The following is a 19,589-nucleotide window of genomic DNA, read 5'->3' as shown; positions in this document are numbered from 1 at the left end:
TAAGAGAAGCCAAGTTTTAGGGCAGAAACGTAGGGAAAGAGAAAAATCATTCACCTTGCAGAGCTACCCTTTCACATAAGGACCACCTGTGGGGAGCTCCTTGGATATTAACAACTATGCTCCTGAAGCACATAGGATAAAGGTCCATCAGGAAAGATCAGGAAAGGCTGCAGAAAGACCAGGATCACCTTGGGAACCCAGCTGGGTACACAGATTTTTTGGTATAAGTAGTCCCAGAAGAATCCCCAGCTTTGAGGTTGCAGGGCTGGATCTCAGGTCAAAGTGTACAACTGTGTACAAATAGGGTGGACACACACACACACACACACACACACACACACACCCATTTCCACCTTAAAAAAAACCAAAAACGTCAAAGCTCCAAAGTCCTTCACTAAGTTTGGCTGTGCCTTTGGGGTAGAGAATCTGGATGGCTTCTGTCAACTTTTGTTCATTCATTCACCTACCAAATATTTGTTGAGCACCTACCCTGGGCTAGACCTGGTCTGGGTCCCTGGGGCTGGGACTGTATTGGTGACCAAGAACAACATAGTGCTTGCTTTCATTAGTGATTTACACAAAAACCAATAGCTAAAGACAAAATACCCACCACTGTAGTGGGTGTACCAAGGGTGTGGTGTCTTTTTCTAACACCAACATGTGGTTTTTCCACACCAACAACCAATCCTCCAACACAATTGTGTGTTCGACAATTCAGTTCAATTCTGACACCAACTCCTGGGGTTAGTGTAGGCCCCACAGGTTTAAGGATCAGTCCCACAAGACTGCTCCCATGTCAGACAACAAGTGCAAATCCCAGGGGCCACCTGTACTTTTGACCTGCTGGCTATAAATTCAGGGGTTCCCACAACCCCCCACCCCGGGTTCAGTAATTTGCTAGAATGACTCACAGAACTCAGGGAAGCACTTTACTTATGGTTATTGGTTGGTTATAAAGGATGCAACTTGGGAACAGCCTATTGGAAGGGATGCAGAGGACGAGGTCTTGGAAGGGAGGCAGCACAGAGCTTTCTGGGCCACCTCCCAACACCTCCGTGTCTACCAACTCTCCCCAAACCATGTTGCTTAGGGATTTTTACCAAGGTTTCATTACACAGGCATAATCGATTGGGTCATTGGCCACTGGCAATTAGCTCAATCTGCATCCTCTCCCCTCCCTGGAGTTTGGGTGGGGAGGGTGTGCTGGGGAGGACTAAAAATTCCAATGCTGTAATTTTAAGATTTGCTCTTTCCAGCAACCAGGCCCCACCCTGAAGCTGCCTATGGGCCCCCATCCATAGACACAAAAGACAGTCCTTATCACTCAGGAGACTGCAAGGGTTTGGGGGGCTCTGTGCCAGGAACTGGGGACAAAGACCGAATATATACATATATCACAAAGACCCAAAACTTGGAGCTAAGAAAGCAGGTCCAGGAACTTCTAATCCAGACCAGGGTGACTTCCTAAAACAGTGTGGTGAGATGAAAAGATAAAGAGGAGCCAGACAGGTAGTGCTGGAGAGGCCTGGGGAACAGCGGGAGCAGGAGGAGAGGGCGATAAAGCTTTAAGTTCAAAAAAGTTATAAACTCATTAGAAGTGACTGTGTGCGTCCCATGTAGGTTTTCCTGCTCATTCCTACTGTGATTACTGTCTCCCCAACAGCCCCCTAGTCCCAAGTTTTCACAAGGTCAGGGGACGGGTACAGGTTTGTTTTGTTTTGTTTTTGCTTCCTGCCGTGCTCCAGTGCTTAGATCACTGTGGGCACTTAAAAAGATGTATAGATAACAAATCAACTCAATGCTTCTGGTACAACCCAAGCGCTCACACGCCTGCCCATGGAATATCTCACCAGCAGACTGCCAGCGAATCAGAAGTTCCACCATTCAACATCACTCCTGGAAATTAAGAAATTCTCTCCTGGGGAACCAAGAAAACAGTAATAGTCTCAAGTTACAAATCCTGGTGCTTCACAGTTTACCAAGAGCTTTCCTTTATACCCCGTGAATTATAGACGAGGGAAGGGAAGCTCAGAGAGGTGAAGTAACTCAGAGTCAAATCTTCAGGATTTGAACCCAGGCCTCTGGACTCCAGCGGAGGGCGGTGGTGTTTCCTTGCACAGAATGCAAATCTCTGCATGTTCCTGGGAACTGGCTCTGAGACATAGGGCCAGGCAGGTGGAGAGAGGAAGAGGAAGATGAGGCTCAGCGGCTGATGCTCCATGGAGAAATCCTCCTGGACAGCTCTGGCTCTGGCACAGCATGGTCACACCCACTTGAAGACAGAGGGGCAGGGGAAAAACTTGAGCTTGGCAACAGTGAACCAGGGGCAACTGAGAGTGGACAGCCTGCCAAGTGTTGCCTTCAGTGTTTCCTGTTCCAGCTCATCCTAGGGGAGGAGAAAGGGGCTGGGCCACCCATAGGAAACCTAGGCCTTTCGCTAGAGAGGCCAGGTCAAGCCTGAAGGACAGACACAGGACACAGGTGAGCTGGGCCGAGAGACAGGGGAGGGACTGGGAGCCTGAGTACTGGGGACTAAGGACTGTCCCACCTGAGTAATGACCCTTCCCGCACTCCTAATGACTCTGAGCACTGCTTTCATTTCATTTCCACCCCTATTTCCTAGACCCTGCCTGTAGGCCAGGCCCTAGGATGCTAGGGTAATGCGACAATGGCCCCTGCCCCCTTGGACTTGACCCTATAATAGGGAAGGCAGCAATAAACAAGAACATAAGTGAGTAAATTACCTTGTATGTTAGAAGAAAAAGTAGAGCAGGGAGAGGAGGCGTGGGATTTTAAAGAGGGCAGTCAGGTGGGCCCCACTGAGAAGGTGATATTGAGCAAAGACTTGAAGGATGTAATGAGAGAGCCAAGAGGACATTTGTGGAAAGAGTGTTCCAGAAGAAGAGTTCCAGGCAGAGGATACAGCCTGGCAGAGGCTGGTTTTGGGGAGGCCTGGGCTGTTCAAGCACAGTGAAGAGACAGCAGCCGTTAGAGTGTAGAGCAGGAAGACAGGAGACCATTGAGGCAACCTTGCAGGGGTTCTGTGGGGGCAGATGATAGGGGCTCCTTGAACCCTCCAGGCCCCCTGTCAGACCCCCCATGGCCCTGCCATCTACTCAGGAGTTTTGATTTGGAAGCCTGCATACGAATCCCATTTGCCGTATGTGCTGCGTGACCTTACAGGGTCTCCTTCCTTCCCTTCCTGACCTCTCTGTAAAATGGTAAAAACAATACCTTATCTGTAGGGTTGTGGTGAAGAAGAAAGGGAATCAAAATAGTGGCTGCCTGCAGGAAAGAGTTACAGCAAGTCACATGAGAGCTAAGCTCATGGGATCCAAGGAAAAGCAGAAGTGGTCACCCAGGCACTCCCTGCCTTGGAAGGGGGACATTCGAGTAAATAAGCCATATTGTCTACTCTAATAGCCCCCAGGGGACAGCAAAGGAGCACTCAGTTCTTCCAGGGGTGCTGCTGTCACCAGGAAGACTTCTTAGAGGAAGGGTCCTTAGAGGGTGGGTCTCACCAGGAACACCAGGGGGAGGATGCCTGGGTGGCTCAGTCCGTTAAGCCACCAACTTTGGCTCAGGTCATGATCTCAGGGTTCAGTTTGTGAGTTTGAGGCCCCCATTGGGCTCTGTGCTCACAGCTCAGAGCCTGGAGCCTGATTCAGATTCTTTATCTCGCTCTCTCTCTGCCCTCCCCTGTTCACACTCTGTCTCTCTCTCAAAACTAAATAAACATTAAAAATTATTTAAAAAACAAAATAGTCCTTTAAAAAAAAAAAACACTGGGGGAAATAGCAGAGGCACAGGGCAGGAGGAGAGGGGTAGTCCCCACCCAGGTGTGGAGGTAAGCTGAAACAGGACAAAGGGCAGTGCAGGGAGCATGGACTCTCTTCTACAAGCAGTGGACACTAAGGGACAAATTCCAAGCAGCAGAGGGAAACAACGTGACTACAGTTTAAGAGCTCAGCCTGACTCACTCCCTACAGTGAGTCCCCTTGGCAGGGCCATAGCACAGACAGAGCATGTGCTCTGTGGTCAGACCCTGTCCAACTCTTGGCCACCTCCCACTGTGTGGCTAGAGGCCACACGCTCAAGCTCACCAAAATATTTTTTACGTGTGTGAAGTTAACTGACTTTTTGTGAGAACTCCCCCAGGCAATTCTTGTGAACACACATTGCAGTGGATAGAGCATGAGCTCTGTGATCAGATCTTGCCCAAATCTCGACAAACAGGTACTGAACTACCATTTACTGAGCAATTATTGCATGCAATTCCAGCCAAGTGCTCGCAGGCAGCACGGTAGGGTACGGTGGCACTCAAATACTTAAGGGGGGTTAGTTCCCTATGCTAAGCAGCCCCTGACGGACACTAAGCTCTGGACACTTCCTGTGTTCCCCCTGGGACCCCTGTGCATCCCCCACAGCCAGGCTGAACCTGTATTCTTCGCAGCAAACCCTGCACACATTCTTAGCAACCCCCCCACCCCCCACGGCCTCCACAACCACCAAGGCTCAGAGCAGCGAGGCCAGAAGTATCTCTCCTCAGGCACCAAGCAGATCCCAGCTAGGATGGGCAGCCCAGTGCACCGAGTGTCCCTGGGGGATACCTGGAGCAGGCAAGTGCACCCCGACATAGAGTGTGAGAGGAACATACAGTCTTTCAACGTGGAACGGCTCACCAACATCCTTGATGGCGGAGCCGAGAACACTGCACTCCGGAGGAAAGTTGGTAAGAAGAGGCTGGGATGCTTTTCTTGGAAGAAGAGCCCTTCGCTAGCAGTCCCAACTTCAAATACCAAATTTGATCTCAAAATCTCACCGTTAGAGATTCATTCCTTTGGGCTCTAAAGACGTCTTAAACCTGTTCGTATTCCCTGAGCCCACCTGAAGGATAGAAGAGTCCTAGGCAGCAGAAGACCTGGGTGCTGGTCCTTATTCTGCCACTGCATAGCTTTGTAATCTTGGGCAAGTCACTTTCCCGCCTCGGGTGCTTGGTCATTGTGTCTGTAAAATGATAGTAATGTCTGACTTCCTTTCCACGTCCATGAGGCAAGCGGGTGGGAAGATCTGAAGGTGCCAGGAACCTCACCCAGATCTCTAAGCCTTCTGTTCTTTGTTTTTTGGAAGAGAGCATCATCCACAGTGATCCAAAATGCAGCCTGAAGGATAATTATTTCATGACCCAGAATGAATGTTATGAGGCCGCCGTTCAGAGGAAATTCCACATCCAGACAATAGCAAAGTGCCTGGGCTGGTCGGAAAACAGTCCTGAATTATTTTACGCTTACAGGTACTCACTCCCAGGGTAGCCCCACCAGAGAGGAATCTACCTGGGATCACCTGGAAACCCTTAACCCCATGAGTGATTTTCCCCTACTTTAAAGGCAGTGGCTGTCGGGAAAGCAGGATGGCAGGTGCCCCTTCCCTCCTGCATGCTGCCAGGCTGATGGTACCGGGTCCCTGTCTCCAAGGCACTACTCAACCACTGCATCTCTCCCCAACAGAGCCGTTTCTGGAGAAGTGGCCTTAAATATACACAGCCTTTTCCTGAAAGCCCTCAGGAGCCTGGGCTCAGAGGAGCAGATTGCCAAATGGGCCCCACTCTGCAATAATTTACAGATCATCACAACATACGCCCAGACAGAACTGGGACACGGTGAGCCAGGGCTCCTGACGCTGTGTACAGGTTGTGCAAGGTTCCGGAGAGCCCATTCACATCTCAGTGGTCAGACATTGTACAGATTTCATGTGAAAACATTCCAGCGGGTGGCAGGCAAGGGTCTTGAAGGAGGAGGTACCTTTTTCTAATTTACACAAACAGGTTGTATGAGCTAGCAATGGGCAAGTCATTCCTTCTGGAAATGTCAGCGACCATCCCTTGTCATGGGCTGGCCATGTGTCCCCCTCACAGCCCACAGGTGAAAGAGGAGAGATGCCTGAGGGTACAGCAGGAAGCTCCCCCCACCCCAGACTAGGCGGGTGCCTGGCAGTTCCAGGCCCACCAGGACACTCCTCCCCAGGTGAGATGCCTACCCTGGCCACATGTCTAACTCCCCTCCTTGATTCCAAGGGACATATCTTCAGGGCCTGGAGACTGAAGCCACCTATGATGCAGCCACCCAGGAGTTTGTGATACACAGCCCCACGATGACTGCCACCAAATGGTGGCCTGGGGACCGTGAGTATCCATCGCCCCCCCCCCCCCCCCGCCAGCCCCATCCGTCCCCAGTGAGAACAAAGTTGGACAGCAGAATAGCACTGGCTCTGATTCCAGTGCACCTTGGATTGATGCCCTGGTCTAGGCTAGTGACCTTGAGCAAATCAATTCACTTTCTTGAACTTCAGGGTCTCACTTTAAACAGGTGGGATGTGAATAATTTCATCAGCGAGCAGCTGAGAGGCCTCCAAGGGAACTTTGAAGTAGCTGAGGAAACCAACTCAACTGTGGGGAATGAGGGCCAAGGCCTCTCTCACAAGCATGCTGCCCCCACACAGATGCCACGCATGCGCACGCACACACACACACACACACACACACACACACACACACATCACAGAACCACAGCCTAGTCCCAGGCACTCTCCACAACCCCAGGTCCTCTCATCGCCCAGGTTAATGATTAGGCTTCCATTCGATCACACAGTTAGAGAGAAAAACATCGCTCCCTGCCGCTGCTCCAGACACGGAGGAAGGCAGGCTCAGAGCCGGGTCACTGGCACCACACTGCCCCCGGTGGCCACCAGGTGGCGACCACACCTTGCTTCCCTGAAGCTCTGATTTCCTGAGAGGGGGCACCACCAAAGCCCTCTTCCCCAGATGTGACAACACACCTCCGATGGCACTTCCAGACCCATTTGATGAACACTTACATGGGGAAGAAAACACAATGAATATGAGGAATACAACTAAACACAAAGAGACAGGCGAGAGATCAGCAGAGAGGGAGAAAGATTGAGACAGAGAGAATTCCGAGAAATAAGGGAGCTACAGGAGAGCGCAATGAGAGAGAGGGAGGGAATGGATGTCAGATGTCTGATGTCAGAGCCACAGAAAAAAAGAAACCACATTTGCAATCAGGCTAGGTTGAAATCCCAATTCTGCCTCCTCCTGGCCAGTGACCTTGAGCACATCACTCTCCTCTCTGAGCTTCAGTTTCCTGACCTGGAAAATGGGGCTCATCGGTAATACCTGCCCTGCAAGAACTGGAAAGCATCAGCACAGGGTCCGGCACCACCTGGATATTGAGAAATGGCAATTATCTGTATTCATTATTATTAGGTGGATGATAGATTCATTTATAGACTTTTGAGGACAGAAAAAACAAAAAGCTTGCTCATTCCACAGTGCCTTTTGCAAAACACTGCTGGATTTATCTGGCTCTTTGGGGGGCAGTTCCCCCTCTCTGGGATCAGTGACTTTTTGAGGCCACAAAGGCGCCCATCGGCTGGGATGGGGAGAGGGAAACAGAGCACACCTCTCCCTGTGGTAAGGGACAAGTTTTCTCACCACGGATCCTGACATGCGCACTCCTGCAGCTCTGATGTATAGACCCTATCTCCCAGATTCCCAAGAAAATGACTCAATATCTCCAGCAGCCTCCTTGAGCCTCCCGACCCTGTGTACTGTGCCTGTGTACTGTGGGGTGGTTGCTCCACAAACCTGACACTTAGAACCCCTGAACCTCCAGCCACCGAATGGCTGTCATAAAGCCCTCCAACCCAGTGCACTCTAGAGCCAGACAATCCCATTAAAGTGCTCTGGACTGTTCCAGTCACTTCCAAGGAGGAGTCAGGGTGAGTCAAGGGATATCCTGAAAAAGCATTGCTTTGCTACCCTAGATGCTATCTCTTCCTCTTCCTGGCCCCACAAAGCCAAGCCAGCCCTCAAGCTTCTGAGCACACCGCTCCCTTTGCCTTGCCCTCCCTGCCCTGTGTGCCCTCCTCCCCTGGAAAATACCCCTTACCCTTCAGGCTCCTTGTGCATCCTCCTCTGACCCACACCATTTGTGAAGGCAGATCAAACAAACCCTATCCTGGCCTCATAGAGTGCCCTGCCCTGCCCCATGCCACCACACTGGTCCTCCTAACCCATTACAGACTGGACCCACATCCAGGCTCCTGATGAGGAGAGTCAGCCTGCCTGCTCTGTACACCAAGTCCTCCTACACCAGAGATCATGCTGGGCCTCTCATGTTTCTGCCCTCAGTGGGACGGTCAGCCACCCACGCCTTGGTCCAGGCCCAGCTGATCTGCTCAGGAGCCCGGCAGGGAATGCACGCCTTTATTGTGCCCATCCGGAGCCTTGAGGACCACACCCCACTGCCAGGTAAGCCCATGTGACTCCCAGGACCCCTGCCAGGACGGCCTCCCTGTCCTAAGGCCCCAGAGGTCATGGGAGAAGCTAGAACATGTCTCCCTTGGTCAGGGAGGAGTCCGGTTGGACAGCCCTCATGCTAACTGGCTGGGTGAACTTAAGCAAGAATCAGCACCCAATCTGACCTCAGCCTGGTCCCCTGCAAACAGGTATAAAACCCCAATGTCACAGGCTGCCGTGAGGCTCAGAGGAACTGGAACGTGTGTGTGGTACCCCACACAAAGTACTTGGCTGATAGATGTTCCCGTCTCCATCTCCTTCTAGGAATCACTGTTGGAGACATCGGGCCCAAGATGGGCTTTGACTATACAGACCATGGCTTCTTGCGACTGGACCATGTGCGGATCCCCAGAGACAACATGCTGAGTCGCTTTACACAGGTGGGGGTCCTGGAGATGCTGCAAACTTATGCTGCCTGGAGAGGGGATGGTGGCCCCCTGCAGATTGCTGCTGTCTCTGGGTCCTCCCCCATAGGGCAGAGAAGCAGACCCCACCTCAGAGAGGCTCTGGTATCCCACAGATCTGTGTAAAAACCCAGTTTAGAAGCAGTGTGATATTGGGCAAGTCACTTGGCCTACCTGAGCCTCAGAGTTACCACGGGTAAATGGGAAGGTAGAGCAGTCATGGGGTAGGGTGGCAAAGCAATGTGAGAAGAGGGAAGGGCTGAGAGTGAAAGCGTATTTACCTGCAGTGAGGCCTAGACACAGCCAATCACAGACCGGACACTGGCCAGGTGTTAGAGGAAGTTCTGGAGGTCCCCATCTTGCCAGGCATTACCTTTAAGCTGTGGATGTGGGGGAGGTCCTAGGTGTCCAAGGTGAGGAGCTGTGAACCAAGGCACTTAGGGCAGTGGCTGTTTCGCAAAAAGCACGGGTGTGTTTAACAATCAGCGCGGCCACACCAGCACGCTCTGGCTGGTAGTCGGCCATCTGTCCCAGGTGAGCGGTTTGAGGACTGTGGTGCCTGCAGGGCATGAAGCCCATAGTTATGGGTATAGGACAGTCTGGGGAGTCTTGGCTCAGACTCAACACCTGCCTTTGGCCCACCAGGTCTTGCCAGATGGCACCTACCTCAAGCTCGGAAAATTGCAGATCAACTACCTTTCCATGGTGATAACACGGGTGAATCTGCTCTGGGGCGAGATACTACCCATTCTACAGAAGGCCTGTGTCATCGCCATTCGCTACTCGGTCATCCGCCGGCAGTCCCGCCTCCGGCCCAGGCAAGATGCACCCACAGGCTGACCACTACAGACAGAACTAGCTCTGATTCCCACAGCACCTGCCCCCTGCTGCCACCCCTCTGCCAGAGTGGGGTGCTGGGAATACACATCACCCCCGTAACACACACGCAACACCTGCCCAGACCTAGCCCACCTGGCCATGTCTGTAGGGTCTCTGTTGGCTCCCTCTAACCCCTGGCTGATTGGCTGCCCATCCTGTGTCTGTCAGTGTCTGACCCCATGGGGTTTCTGTGAGATCATTTGTCTTTGGCCTGGACCATCAGATCTAACTCAGTCTGTCTGTCCAAGTCCAACTGGGTCCTACCCAGCTATGACCAGCTGAGTGTGTCTGGGTCAGCCGCTTGCCAAACTGCAGGTGACTGTGGCTCCTGAGTTTGTTCTGTCAGGATGTGAGTGATTGTGTCTGGAAAAGCCCAACTGTCATACCAGACAGTATACGGCTGAAGTCGGTTCTGTCTGGCTGGAACTGTCAGCATCCTGTGGTATGTCCAAGTCTGGATCCATTTTGTTGTATGTGACTGTGTCAAGCTAATCCTCCCTCTGCCCTATGGGACCAAATAGCCAACTACTCTCTGTTTTTTAACATGTGTATGTGTACCCATGCATATGCATGCCTGTGGAAATGCACACAATTGCCAGATTCAGCAAAAGAAAATACAGGACTGCCTGTAAACGGCAAATAATTTTGCTGTAAACAGAAAATAATATACAACCACTATGTCCCACATGGGGACATGCACCCAGGATGTGGCAACATGGAGCTGAGCATATGGTGCCCCAGTGAGCATGGCAGGGGAGGTACAGCCATAACTGATTCAACTAGTGGTGCTGAGGGATGGGCTTCAACCTGCCAGTTCTTGTCCCAACTCTGCCAAGTGACCCTGGGCAAGTCCTTTGCCCTCTCTGGGCCTCATTTTTTTCACCTGTAATGTGAAGATGAGAGAACTTCCAGCCCAAGAACCTGGCGATGTTTCATGCCATGGACTGAAGGATCCAGCAGTCTAAGCAAAATGGACTGCAGGTCAGATGCCAGGCAGACCTGGGTGGACCACAGCTAGGCCACTTGCCAGCTGTGGGAGCTTATGCTAGTCACCCCACCTCTTTGTCCCTCAACTTCCTCACCTACGACACAGGGTGATAAGAGCAATCTTTCAGGGCAGTGCTAAGAGTAAAAAGCAACAAAGCATGCCAGGCCTGTAGCCCAGGACCCTTTCCTCTGGCAAACCCAGGGTCCCTGTGCTGGCCCGGGCTTCAGATTCCTGGGGTTAGGGAGTCTTCTCTGGAGGACAGGGGTGCCAGGGAAAGGTGCTGCTGCTGTCCCATCCAGACTTCAGTTTTCTGGGTTGCAGAAGTGTCCCAAGTATGGTTATAATAGTATGTGTCTAAGTGAGGGGTTGCTGACCTGGGTTCTTCCCAGAGAGCCATGGGAGGCTCCTCACATTCATGCTTTCTTTTAATCCACAAAATAGTTACTCCAGGCCCCTTCATGCTGGATACAGTCTTGGGCACTGAAGACACAGCAACAGACAAGGCAAATACAGTCCCTACCTTAGGATTCCATCAGACCCAAGTTCACATCCTCAGAGTTACTGATTAGGCTCGATGTACCTCCCAGCACATACAATGTGTACCTGGACTTTGAAAGGTCAAGTTTCAAATCATCAGGGGTACAAGACCACAACCCTTTACTTGAAATCCTTGGGACCAAATATGTTGGAATTCATAACTTTCAGATTTTAGCAGGATAATATGGTGCATATGCTGTAATTTTGTAAACTTCCCCCATAAGGGGCAACATCCATAAGCAAACATGTCAATATTTCTGCAGAGAATTTTGTGGATATTCATGTTAGATAGAATTTTAAGATCATTAATAACTTCATGTCAGTTCAGGTCAAGTTTTGCAGTGAGTTATAAAAAACTATCAGGTTTTTAAAATTTATTTGAGAGAGCAAAAGCGAGCGAGGGAGAGAGGCAGGGAGGGAGTAGGAGAGAGAAAACCTCAAGCAGGCTCTGCACTGTCAGCCACATGTGGGGCTTGAACCATGAGATCATGACCTGAGCTGAAATCAAGAATCAGATGTTTAACCAACAGGTGCCCCCCCACAAAAGCTATCAGTTTTTAAGTATTTTATGGGACTGGGGATATGGGAAGTGGGGAGGTGGCATGTAGCAATCTTCTAAACCTTCTTCTTTTCTTCCACTCAGTGACCCAGAGGCAAAAGTCCTGGACCACCAGACACAGCAGCAGAAACTCTTTCCTCAGCTGGCCACAGTCTATGCATTCCATTTCCTGACAAAAAACCTCTTGGAATTCTTCCACAGCTCCTATGATGCCATTCTGAACAGAGACTTCAGCGTCCTGCCTGAGGTACCTGCTGTCTGCTGGGGGTGGAGGGGTGGGGTGCAGGAGCTGGGAAATGGCTGAAATTGTTCTCATCACTGGGATGCAGCCACAGCCCTGTTCCCACAGGCTCCTTCTACTATCTCCTCTCAGCCTTCCAACATCCCAGGGCACCCAGGGTGAACTGTACCTTGACATATAAATCCACCTACATCTGGCCTCCAGAAAGCTCCAAAAATGTTAGAGGGAATAATCACACATAATACATACAACACAGGAGCACAATCCCTGGTGTGTATTTGAAATCTAAAAAGCCCCCCAAAATTACAGTCATTGAGAACACATTTGGTGGCACAATTTGACCTGAATTGATCTGATTTATCCCACTGGAAGTATATACATTTTGCAGCAGAAATATTAATGAGTTTGATCACTAAGGCTGCCCCAGACTCTTCTGAGTATTATATATAATCTACCTTAAATGCCCTGCTTTAGCTTTCTAAAATTCAAAAAGCATTGATTCCAAAATACATCCGGCCCCAAGGGTCTCAGATAAAGGACCAAGGACTTAGATATACTGTAACATTTAGTCCACCAGACCCTGGGCTTCATAAGCATAGCTTCATTAATTCTCAATTGTAGAGCAGGCAGCATTTTATATTCCCATTTTACAGATTAGGAAAGTGAAGCACAGAGAGGTTAAGGAACATAACCTTCCTCCCAAGGACTTAAAAGTCTGAAAGATAGGTTAAAGGCTTTCAAGAACCAAAAGCTCAAACCAGGTCTGCAGCCTGGAAGCTCCTCGTACAACCCAGGCCAGTGGGCTGGTGGTGGACCTCCACTCTCACAGGACAGCTCTCCAACAACCCCACTTGACCAGCAAAATCTGCAACTCCTGGATGATGGTGAGCCCAGTCCTGGAAGCACCCTCTTCCAGGGATCCTGGAGACACTGGCCTGGACAGTTTTCCTTTGTCTTTACTACAGCTACATTGCGTCATTGTGTGATCTTGGGCAAGTCACATAACATCTCTGAGTCTCAGCCTTCTCAGTCATAAAGTTGAGAGCTGAGGAAACAATCTTATGTCACGGGGTTGTCATGGACATATAGCAGGTTGTATGAGCGGTAAGCATGGTTGTTACCGGAGGGCCCCCTTACTTGCCCTGACCCCCTGTTCCACAGCTTCATGCACTGAGCTCAGGAATCAAGGCCATGGTGTCAGACTTGTGCAGCTGGGGGACTGAGCTGTGCCGCAAAGCCTGCGGTGGCCATGGCTACTCGAAGCTGAGTGGCCTGCCCTCACTGGTCGCCAGAGTGACAGCCGCCTGCACCTATGAGGGTGACAACACTGTGCTCTACCTGCAGATGGCCAGGTAAGGCCCCTGCGTGGGTTGAAGCGGCAGCCGATGTCCATGGTGGGAACGGATGCTGGGCAGGGCCATGCGGAGACCACCCAACCAACCCACACAGTCTGGATCCCGCCCATCCTGAGCTTTAGGAAGGCTGGAGAAGAGTGCAGCTTTCCCTTGCTTCACATTCTTCGGTGGCTCCCCACTGCTAGTGGGAAAATGCTACACTGCCCGCCCCCATCCCCACTCCCCCACCTCCCTTCCCCAGCTGGCCAAGTTTCCTCTTTCCCAGCACGGGCTTCACGAAGGCTCCCTTCCCTCCCCCGAATACTCTGGCCTGGCCTGCTGGGCCTGCTGCTGTAAGCGGCTCATTCTGCGGGGCGCTGCTTAGATGCCCACCCTGGCCCTCCCACTCAACACCATCCGAGTGTCTCTTCTCGGTGAGCCAGATCTCCTGGGGCCTTGCCCACCAACTGTCCTCAGGATTAGCACAGGGCCTGCTCACGGAAGCTCCCACCTGAGAGGCAGGAAGGGACCCAGGATTCGCGACCGACAAGTGGTGGCTTCTGTTCATTCTCTTCTGTCTGTGGGGACTCGGACTGACCAGGCCTTTCACATTTATCTATCCTCGGGTGACTCAACAGGGCACATGTTTCCCCATGCAAGGAGAAAGGGCTTGCTAGCAAACAGGCTATATAATATTCTTGAAAAAATTTATAATATGTAGTATTATGGTGCTTTTTTTTTTATTATAAGGGGGATACAGTATCATGTATTAGAAATTCTGTGTCCCACATTATAAAAGCAATACAAATATTTTCTCAGTTTTCACAAACCTTCTATCAGGTGAGTATTATTATCCCCATCTAAATATGGAGACACTGAGGCCAAGGGAGGTGAAGTAACTTCCACAAGCATCACAGAGGTCTCAACAGAGCTGCCTGGGAATCCAGGATTGGCTGAGCCCAGAGCCTATAAGCACTGGATCATCACAGGAAAGAAGCCGAGAGTCACCTGTAATTCTCCCACTCGTGTTAGCCTTCTTACACCTATCCTTTCTCAAGTAAGAAAATTTAATCTCTGCTGCCACTGTACAATTCAGCATAAATCCCCAAATCACAAGATCCTAACCAGAAGAATAAATTCTGTTTGCTCAGATACCAGAAAGGTTTCGGTTCAGGATCTGAGTGTCTACCCAGCTCTGCAGTTCCAGCCTCCTTTCACTGTGGAAGAAACCACAGTCTCAGGGTGCATGGCCCTGAGGGCCTCACAGCTGGGGAGGTGGGGGGGGGGAGGGCTTTGGGGTGAGGATAACCATCAGGAGGGACCAGGCAAGAAACTGCATGGTCCTGGTTCTCCTATAGGGAGTCTAAGAGTGTGTGTTTTTGGAGATAGGGGCGCTGGTCTATCCCACAGGGCTCCCGCTGCTCACTGGCTCCCACCCCCACCCCCCACCCCCAGGTTTCTGGAGAAAAACTACCTGCTAGCTCAGGCATCCCAAGACTCCACATCGCAGAGGTCTCTCCCTCAGTCTGTTGCGTACCTGACTGCACCTGACCTGGCCAGGTGCCCAGCCCAGAAAGCAGCTGACTTCCTCCACCCACAACTCTACACCACGGCCTGGGCACACGTGGCAGCCAGGTGAGCAAGAAATTGGCCATTCCACTTGGGGACGGGCTCCTTCCTACACTAGGGCCTTTGGGATGGGATGGGTGAGCATTCATGCATACTCCTCTAAAAAGCACCCCCTTCCCCAACCTCAGTCCTCTCAGTTCCTGTCACCGTGGGCAGAGAAGGGGAAGTCACATCCATCAGCCACCATCACTTCCCCATCCTCGTTGAGCTAGTGGGACATCACCCCTCTGGCCAGTGCAAGGAACTTTTTATATCTATAGGTTTTTACTGTGATTTACAATGCAATGAATGTACCATGTGTAAGTACCACGTCAGTATGTAAATACCAACAAATAAATAAAAGTAAACACCAATATTCATAGAGGCCCTAATACCCCAACCTGTGGTTCCCAGGATAGTTAATAATTGTTTCAAAATCATGAGCAACTCTGGACATTCATTTATTTATTCCACAAATATTAAATTCCTACAATGTGCTAGGCACTATTCTAGGTACTACAGATCTATTAGTAAACCAGTCAAGAAAAGCCTAAGCCTCACAGATCTAATATTTTAGTTAGGGGAGGTAGAGAGTGCAAAATAAGGCTGTTCAGGGTAATTAAAATGCCATTATACTGACTTTTGCTTGGACCTCAATGTGACATCTGTTTATCTATTCCCTGACAAGAAAAAAAATAAATATCGCTTAATAAACAGTTTGCTTTGCATACAAATTCCAAGGATCATGAGCGGATGGTCAGGAAATAGAAAATAAAAGGAAAAGGTTAAGTAAATGGCAAATGACCAATTTAGTGGTTTGGAGAACAAGGGTTTGTTTGGTTTTCTTTTCTTGCCTTTTAAGTTTCCTTAGGAAGAACCTGAAACAGACTGGGTGACTGACAGGCCTCAATAGCCTTTACAGGAAAACCACTGTCTTTGCTCAGCCACAGAAGTTACTGGTATCAGGATGGTGTCTGCATTAGAAAGGAGGGTCAGTGCCTGCCCTAGAGTGCTCAGGCTTTACAGGTCAGAGGTTAAGCTGCTAGTTATGTGACTCTGGACCAGTTAGTTACTAGTTATGTGACCCTGGACCAGTTAGTTAACCAGTTTGGGACTCAGTTTTCCCCATTGTAAATTGGGAATGCCTACCCTTAAAAGGGTTCAAGAAAGGGGCACCTGGATGGCTCAGTTGGCTAAGCGTCTCTCGTTTCAGCTCAGGCTCGGGTCATTATCTCATGATTCACGAGCTGGAGCCTATTTGGGATTCTCTCTCTCTTCCTTTCTCTGCCCCTCCCCTGCTCAAGCTCTCTCTCTCCAAATAAATATTCAAAAAAAATTTTTAAGAGTTAAAGAGATAATGTGTAGCATTTAGCCTTATAACACAAATAGTCAATAAATGGGAATTACTGTATTTCTATTTCTGAGGGACCCCAGGCAGCCTGAGACCAAACTCCACCAGTCCCTTTCCCACTCAGTCAGGAAGCTGAACCTTTTTTTCTTTGGCCTTCAGGCTCATAAAGGACTCAGTGCATCACTTGCAGACTCTGATGCAGTCCGGGGCTGACAGGTATGAGGCATGGAACCAGACCACTGTCATGCACGTCCAGGCTGCTAAGGTGAGCTGCCCATCAGCTGAAGCTCCAACTGAAAGGGGCCTATTTGGTTTCCCCAGCAGGCCACCATGCTGAGAAAATCTGAGCTCTGCCATTATTCCCCAGCCCTGCTCAGTGGCTGCCCTCATTTCACTTCCAAGGCTTTTGTGCAGGGTATTTTAATTAAAGGACTTAACTCCAAAGCAATCTTGCTGACAGCTCTTAGGGAAAAAAAAAATGTAATGAGGCAGTGTTATTGGATTTGCTTCAGGTTGTTCAAATATTTCCTCCCAGATAGAAAAGCAGGTTAAGTCTCCCCTTAGCCCCACAGGCAATCCTTAGATGTCTGTTTCAATTTCTACTATGTTTTGTGTTTGTGCATAATTCACATTCAGTCAGCAAATATTTGACCACCCCCTCAACACCAGGCATCGGGCTGGGCACTGTGAGACACAGGCTGCCACAGGATCCCAGAGATGTACGTCTCTACCCAGCTTGAGGACCACAAAGTCTTCCCAGAAGTGGCATGTAGGCCAAGACTTCCAGGATGAGCTGAAATTAGCCAGCCAAAGGGTAGAGGCTGTGGTTTTGGAAACGAAGATTTCCTGGCAAAGGGAACAGCAGGTGAAGAAGGAAGAGGCAAGAAAAGGCATGGTGCTTGAGAAAATACAGATCCTCAAGGAGGAGCTACAGGAGGAAGCCTGAAAGCAGAAGAGGAAGGCAGGTTGGGGAGGAGAAAAGATAGGCTAGGCCTGGGACCTTCTGCATCACTGCGAGAAGTTTGGTTTTGTTTTCATTGCAATGGGACATCTTTGCAGACTTTGTATCAGGGGAGTGAGGTGATGAGAGTTTCATTGTAGAAGAGACATGTAGGCTGCCTAGGGAGCAATGGGGGCCAGTCAGGAGCAGGCAGCAGCAGTCTGGGCAAGGACTGAGGGTGGTCCCAACCATGAACCTGGCAGAGGGCATGGAGAAAAGTGAGTGGATGCAGACATATTAAGAGCGCAGAAGTAAGGAACAAGTCTCAGAGAGTAACGGGGTGAGAAAGAGCTCGAGCTTAGGCAGCTGGCACTCTGACCCTACCTACAGCTGGAAAACCCATGGTGAACACTTCAATCCTCAGGCATCAGGCCCAGGAAATGGCAGGAAAGCCCAAAGAAGTGTTTGGTAGCAGCCCTCACTCGGCAGGCTGGGCATGAGCGCCACCTGGTGACCCACCACCCCTCCCACATCAGCTGGTGCTGGTATTAACTCTGCCATCATCCACTGGGCTGTGTCCACCGCAGGGGCACTCCCTGCTATGCTAAATGTCCTATTAACACAGAGGAGGGTGAGCCGAGGCTGTGCTCTCATCAGACTACCAAAAAAGGAACCACAGCTACCCATTATTCATCCATTTTCCAAACCTATGCCCTGCCTTCCAAAGAACCAGACAATGCGTGCCAGGGTTACCTCATTTAACACATACAACCCTGGGGGTGAGAGTAGCATAATCTCCATTTTAAGGATGAGGAAACAGAACTAAAAGGAATGAAGTCCCAGAGGTAGGAAATAGTTATGACGCTTTGCTTTGCTTTCTTTTCCCTCATGGATGCAAGCCGTGTCCCCAGAGAGCCACTGTGTGTGAGGGAGGGAGGTGATCCCCAAGTTCTAGGGGCACCAAGCTCAGCCAGTCTAGAGGAGAAGAGCAAGTCCCTTCTCCCCCAGCCATTGTAAGCTGAAGAAAAGTGGCTTCCTGGGGAGATGGTGCCCAAGATAAGTCTCCAAAGTCATAATGGGCAGAGAAATCTGCAATGTCTGAGCTTCGTGCTTTGGAAGAACCACGTACTCTGCAGGAACATTAAGCACCCACCGGGTCCCATCTAGAAACCAGAAATATGCAGGTAGAGAGTGACAACAACACAAGGGGACTGGGGACAGTGGCAGAGTGGTGGACAAGGAACAAGCCCTGGCCTAAGTTCTGTATGACTTTCCTCTCTATGTGACTGACCCCTGGTTGTCCTTCCTTTTCTGGCCTGTAACTTCCCAGTATGTAAAACAAAGGGGCATCGACAGGAACTTTAAGCTCTGATGGATGGGCTCTCACCCTATAATCTGAGACCCTGCCTCGGAGAGATGTCAGTCCCTAGCACCACTGGAGCAAATGCTGGTACCCACTATAATCCAGCCTCGGTCTCTAATGGCTTTGGCAACACAGCGTAGTAGTTAAGAGCACAGACTCTTAACCGGGAGGTGGACTATTCTGATATGGATCTCGTTGCTACCACTTACTAGCCATGTGACCTTGGGCAAGGAATTTAATCTTTCAGTGCCTCAGTCTCCTCATCTGCAAAATGGAGCTCATAACAGTACCTACCTTTTATGATGATTATGAAGATTAAATGAGTTAATACATGTAAAATTAAAGATGCACCTGGCAATGCAACACATCCCACCCCCTCACCCAAATTAGGCACGATGCAAGATTTAAACCAACATATACAAAAAGTAAATAAAGTTCACTGTGTTCAGAGCATGGTGCCAAAGTGGGGTTCACCCTGTCACAGAAGCAGAGGCCAGGGCCCTCAGGCAGTTCTTTTTTGATCACTGCACTCCACAACCCATGGTCCTGAGAAATTAAGGATGTGGCCCTCAGCTTAGAACAGGGGAGCAGGGTCTATCCAGTTTGAGCACGGAGGGCTGTCTGACTCCACAGAGGCAGCAGAGCACATCTGTCCCTCTTCTACCTCCAAATATTGCAAACTCTGCGTGCCTGTGACGACACCAGGTCCAGGTGGCAAAGTGGTGGTGTTCGCACGCGTGCGGAGGCTCCGTGGGAAAGCCAGATCCCTCCCAAAGTGAGAAACCTGATGGGGTCACTTCCCTGTGGAAGACTTTGGTGGTTCTCTGACCCCCACAAAATGAAACCCTGACTGATGTGATTTGAAGCAGGCTTAAAGAGCAAATGGTCAAGAAGGAATTCTTTCTTGAGACGTTTTCGATGCAAAAAAAGGTAGTTTTATTAAAGCACGGGGACAGGACCCACGTGTTGAAAGAGCTGCCGTGGGGGTTGTAAGGAGCGAGTGATTAT

The 19,589-nt window shown here is 50.2% G+C and overlaps 1 protein-coding gene across 2 annotated transcripts in view; it reads left to right on the top strand.

The window, feature by feature from the left end:
• Positions 1-2,358: 2,358 nt before the first annotated feature.
• The window catches only part of ACOX2 (acyl-CoA oxidase 2), a 30,214-nt gene continuing 12,983 nt past the window's right edge, over positions 2,359-19,589 (top strand). The window contains exons 1-13 of one of the 2 annotated variants that reach the window (XM_019469904.2): positions 2,391-2,481; positions 2,624-2,731; positions 4,550-4,732; positions 5,131-5,293; positions 5,508-5,659; positions 6,074-6,181; positions 8,210-8,329; positions 8,642-8,757; positions 9,427-9,599; positions 11,829-11,991; positions 13,147-13,337; positions 14,775-14,954; positions 16,438-16,543. In XM_019469904.2, the coding sequence (XP_019325449.2) occupies positions 4,573-4,732; positions 5,131-5,293; positions 5,508-5,659; positions 6,074-6,181; positions 8,210-8,329; positions 8,642-8,757; positions 9,427-9,599; positions 11,829-11,991; positions 13,147-13,337; positions 14,775-14,954; positions 16,438-16,543 (1,632 nt within the window). In that variant the 5' untranslated portion in view covers positions 2,391-2,481; positions 2,624-2,731; positions 4,550-4,572. Of the gene's footprint in view, positions 2,482-2,623; positions 2,732-4,549; positions 4,733-5,130; positions 5,294-5,507; positions 5,660-6,073; positions 6,182-8,209; positions 8,330-8,641; positions 8,758-9,426; positions 9,600-11,828; positions 11,992-13,146; positions 13,338-14,774; positions 14,955-16,437; positions 16,544-19,589 lie in introns of both variants that reach the window. The other variant, XM_019469903.2, reaches the window with a different exon arrangement.

This window comes from Panthera pardus, unplaced genomic scaffold, assembly GCF_024362965.1.
Source record: "Panthera pardus isolate Hobbes unplaced genomic scaffold, ASM2436296v1 HiC_scaffold_8, whole genome shotgun sequence".
Classification (NCBI taxonomy): Eukaryota; Metazoa; Chordata; class Mammalia; order Carnivora; family Felidae; genus Panthera; species Panthera pardus.
This window is presented reverse-complemented; position numbering and strand designations above follow the sequence as displayed.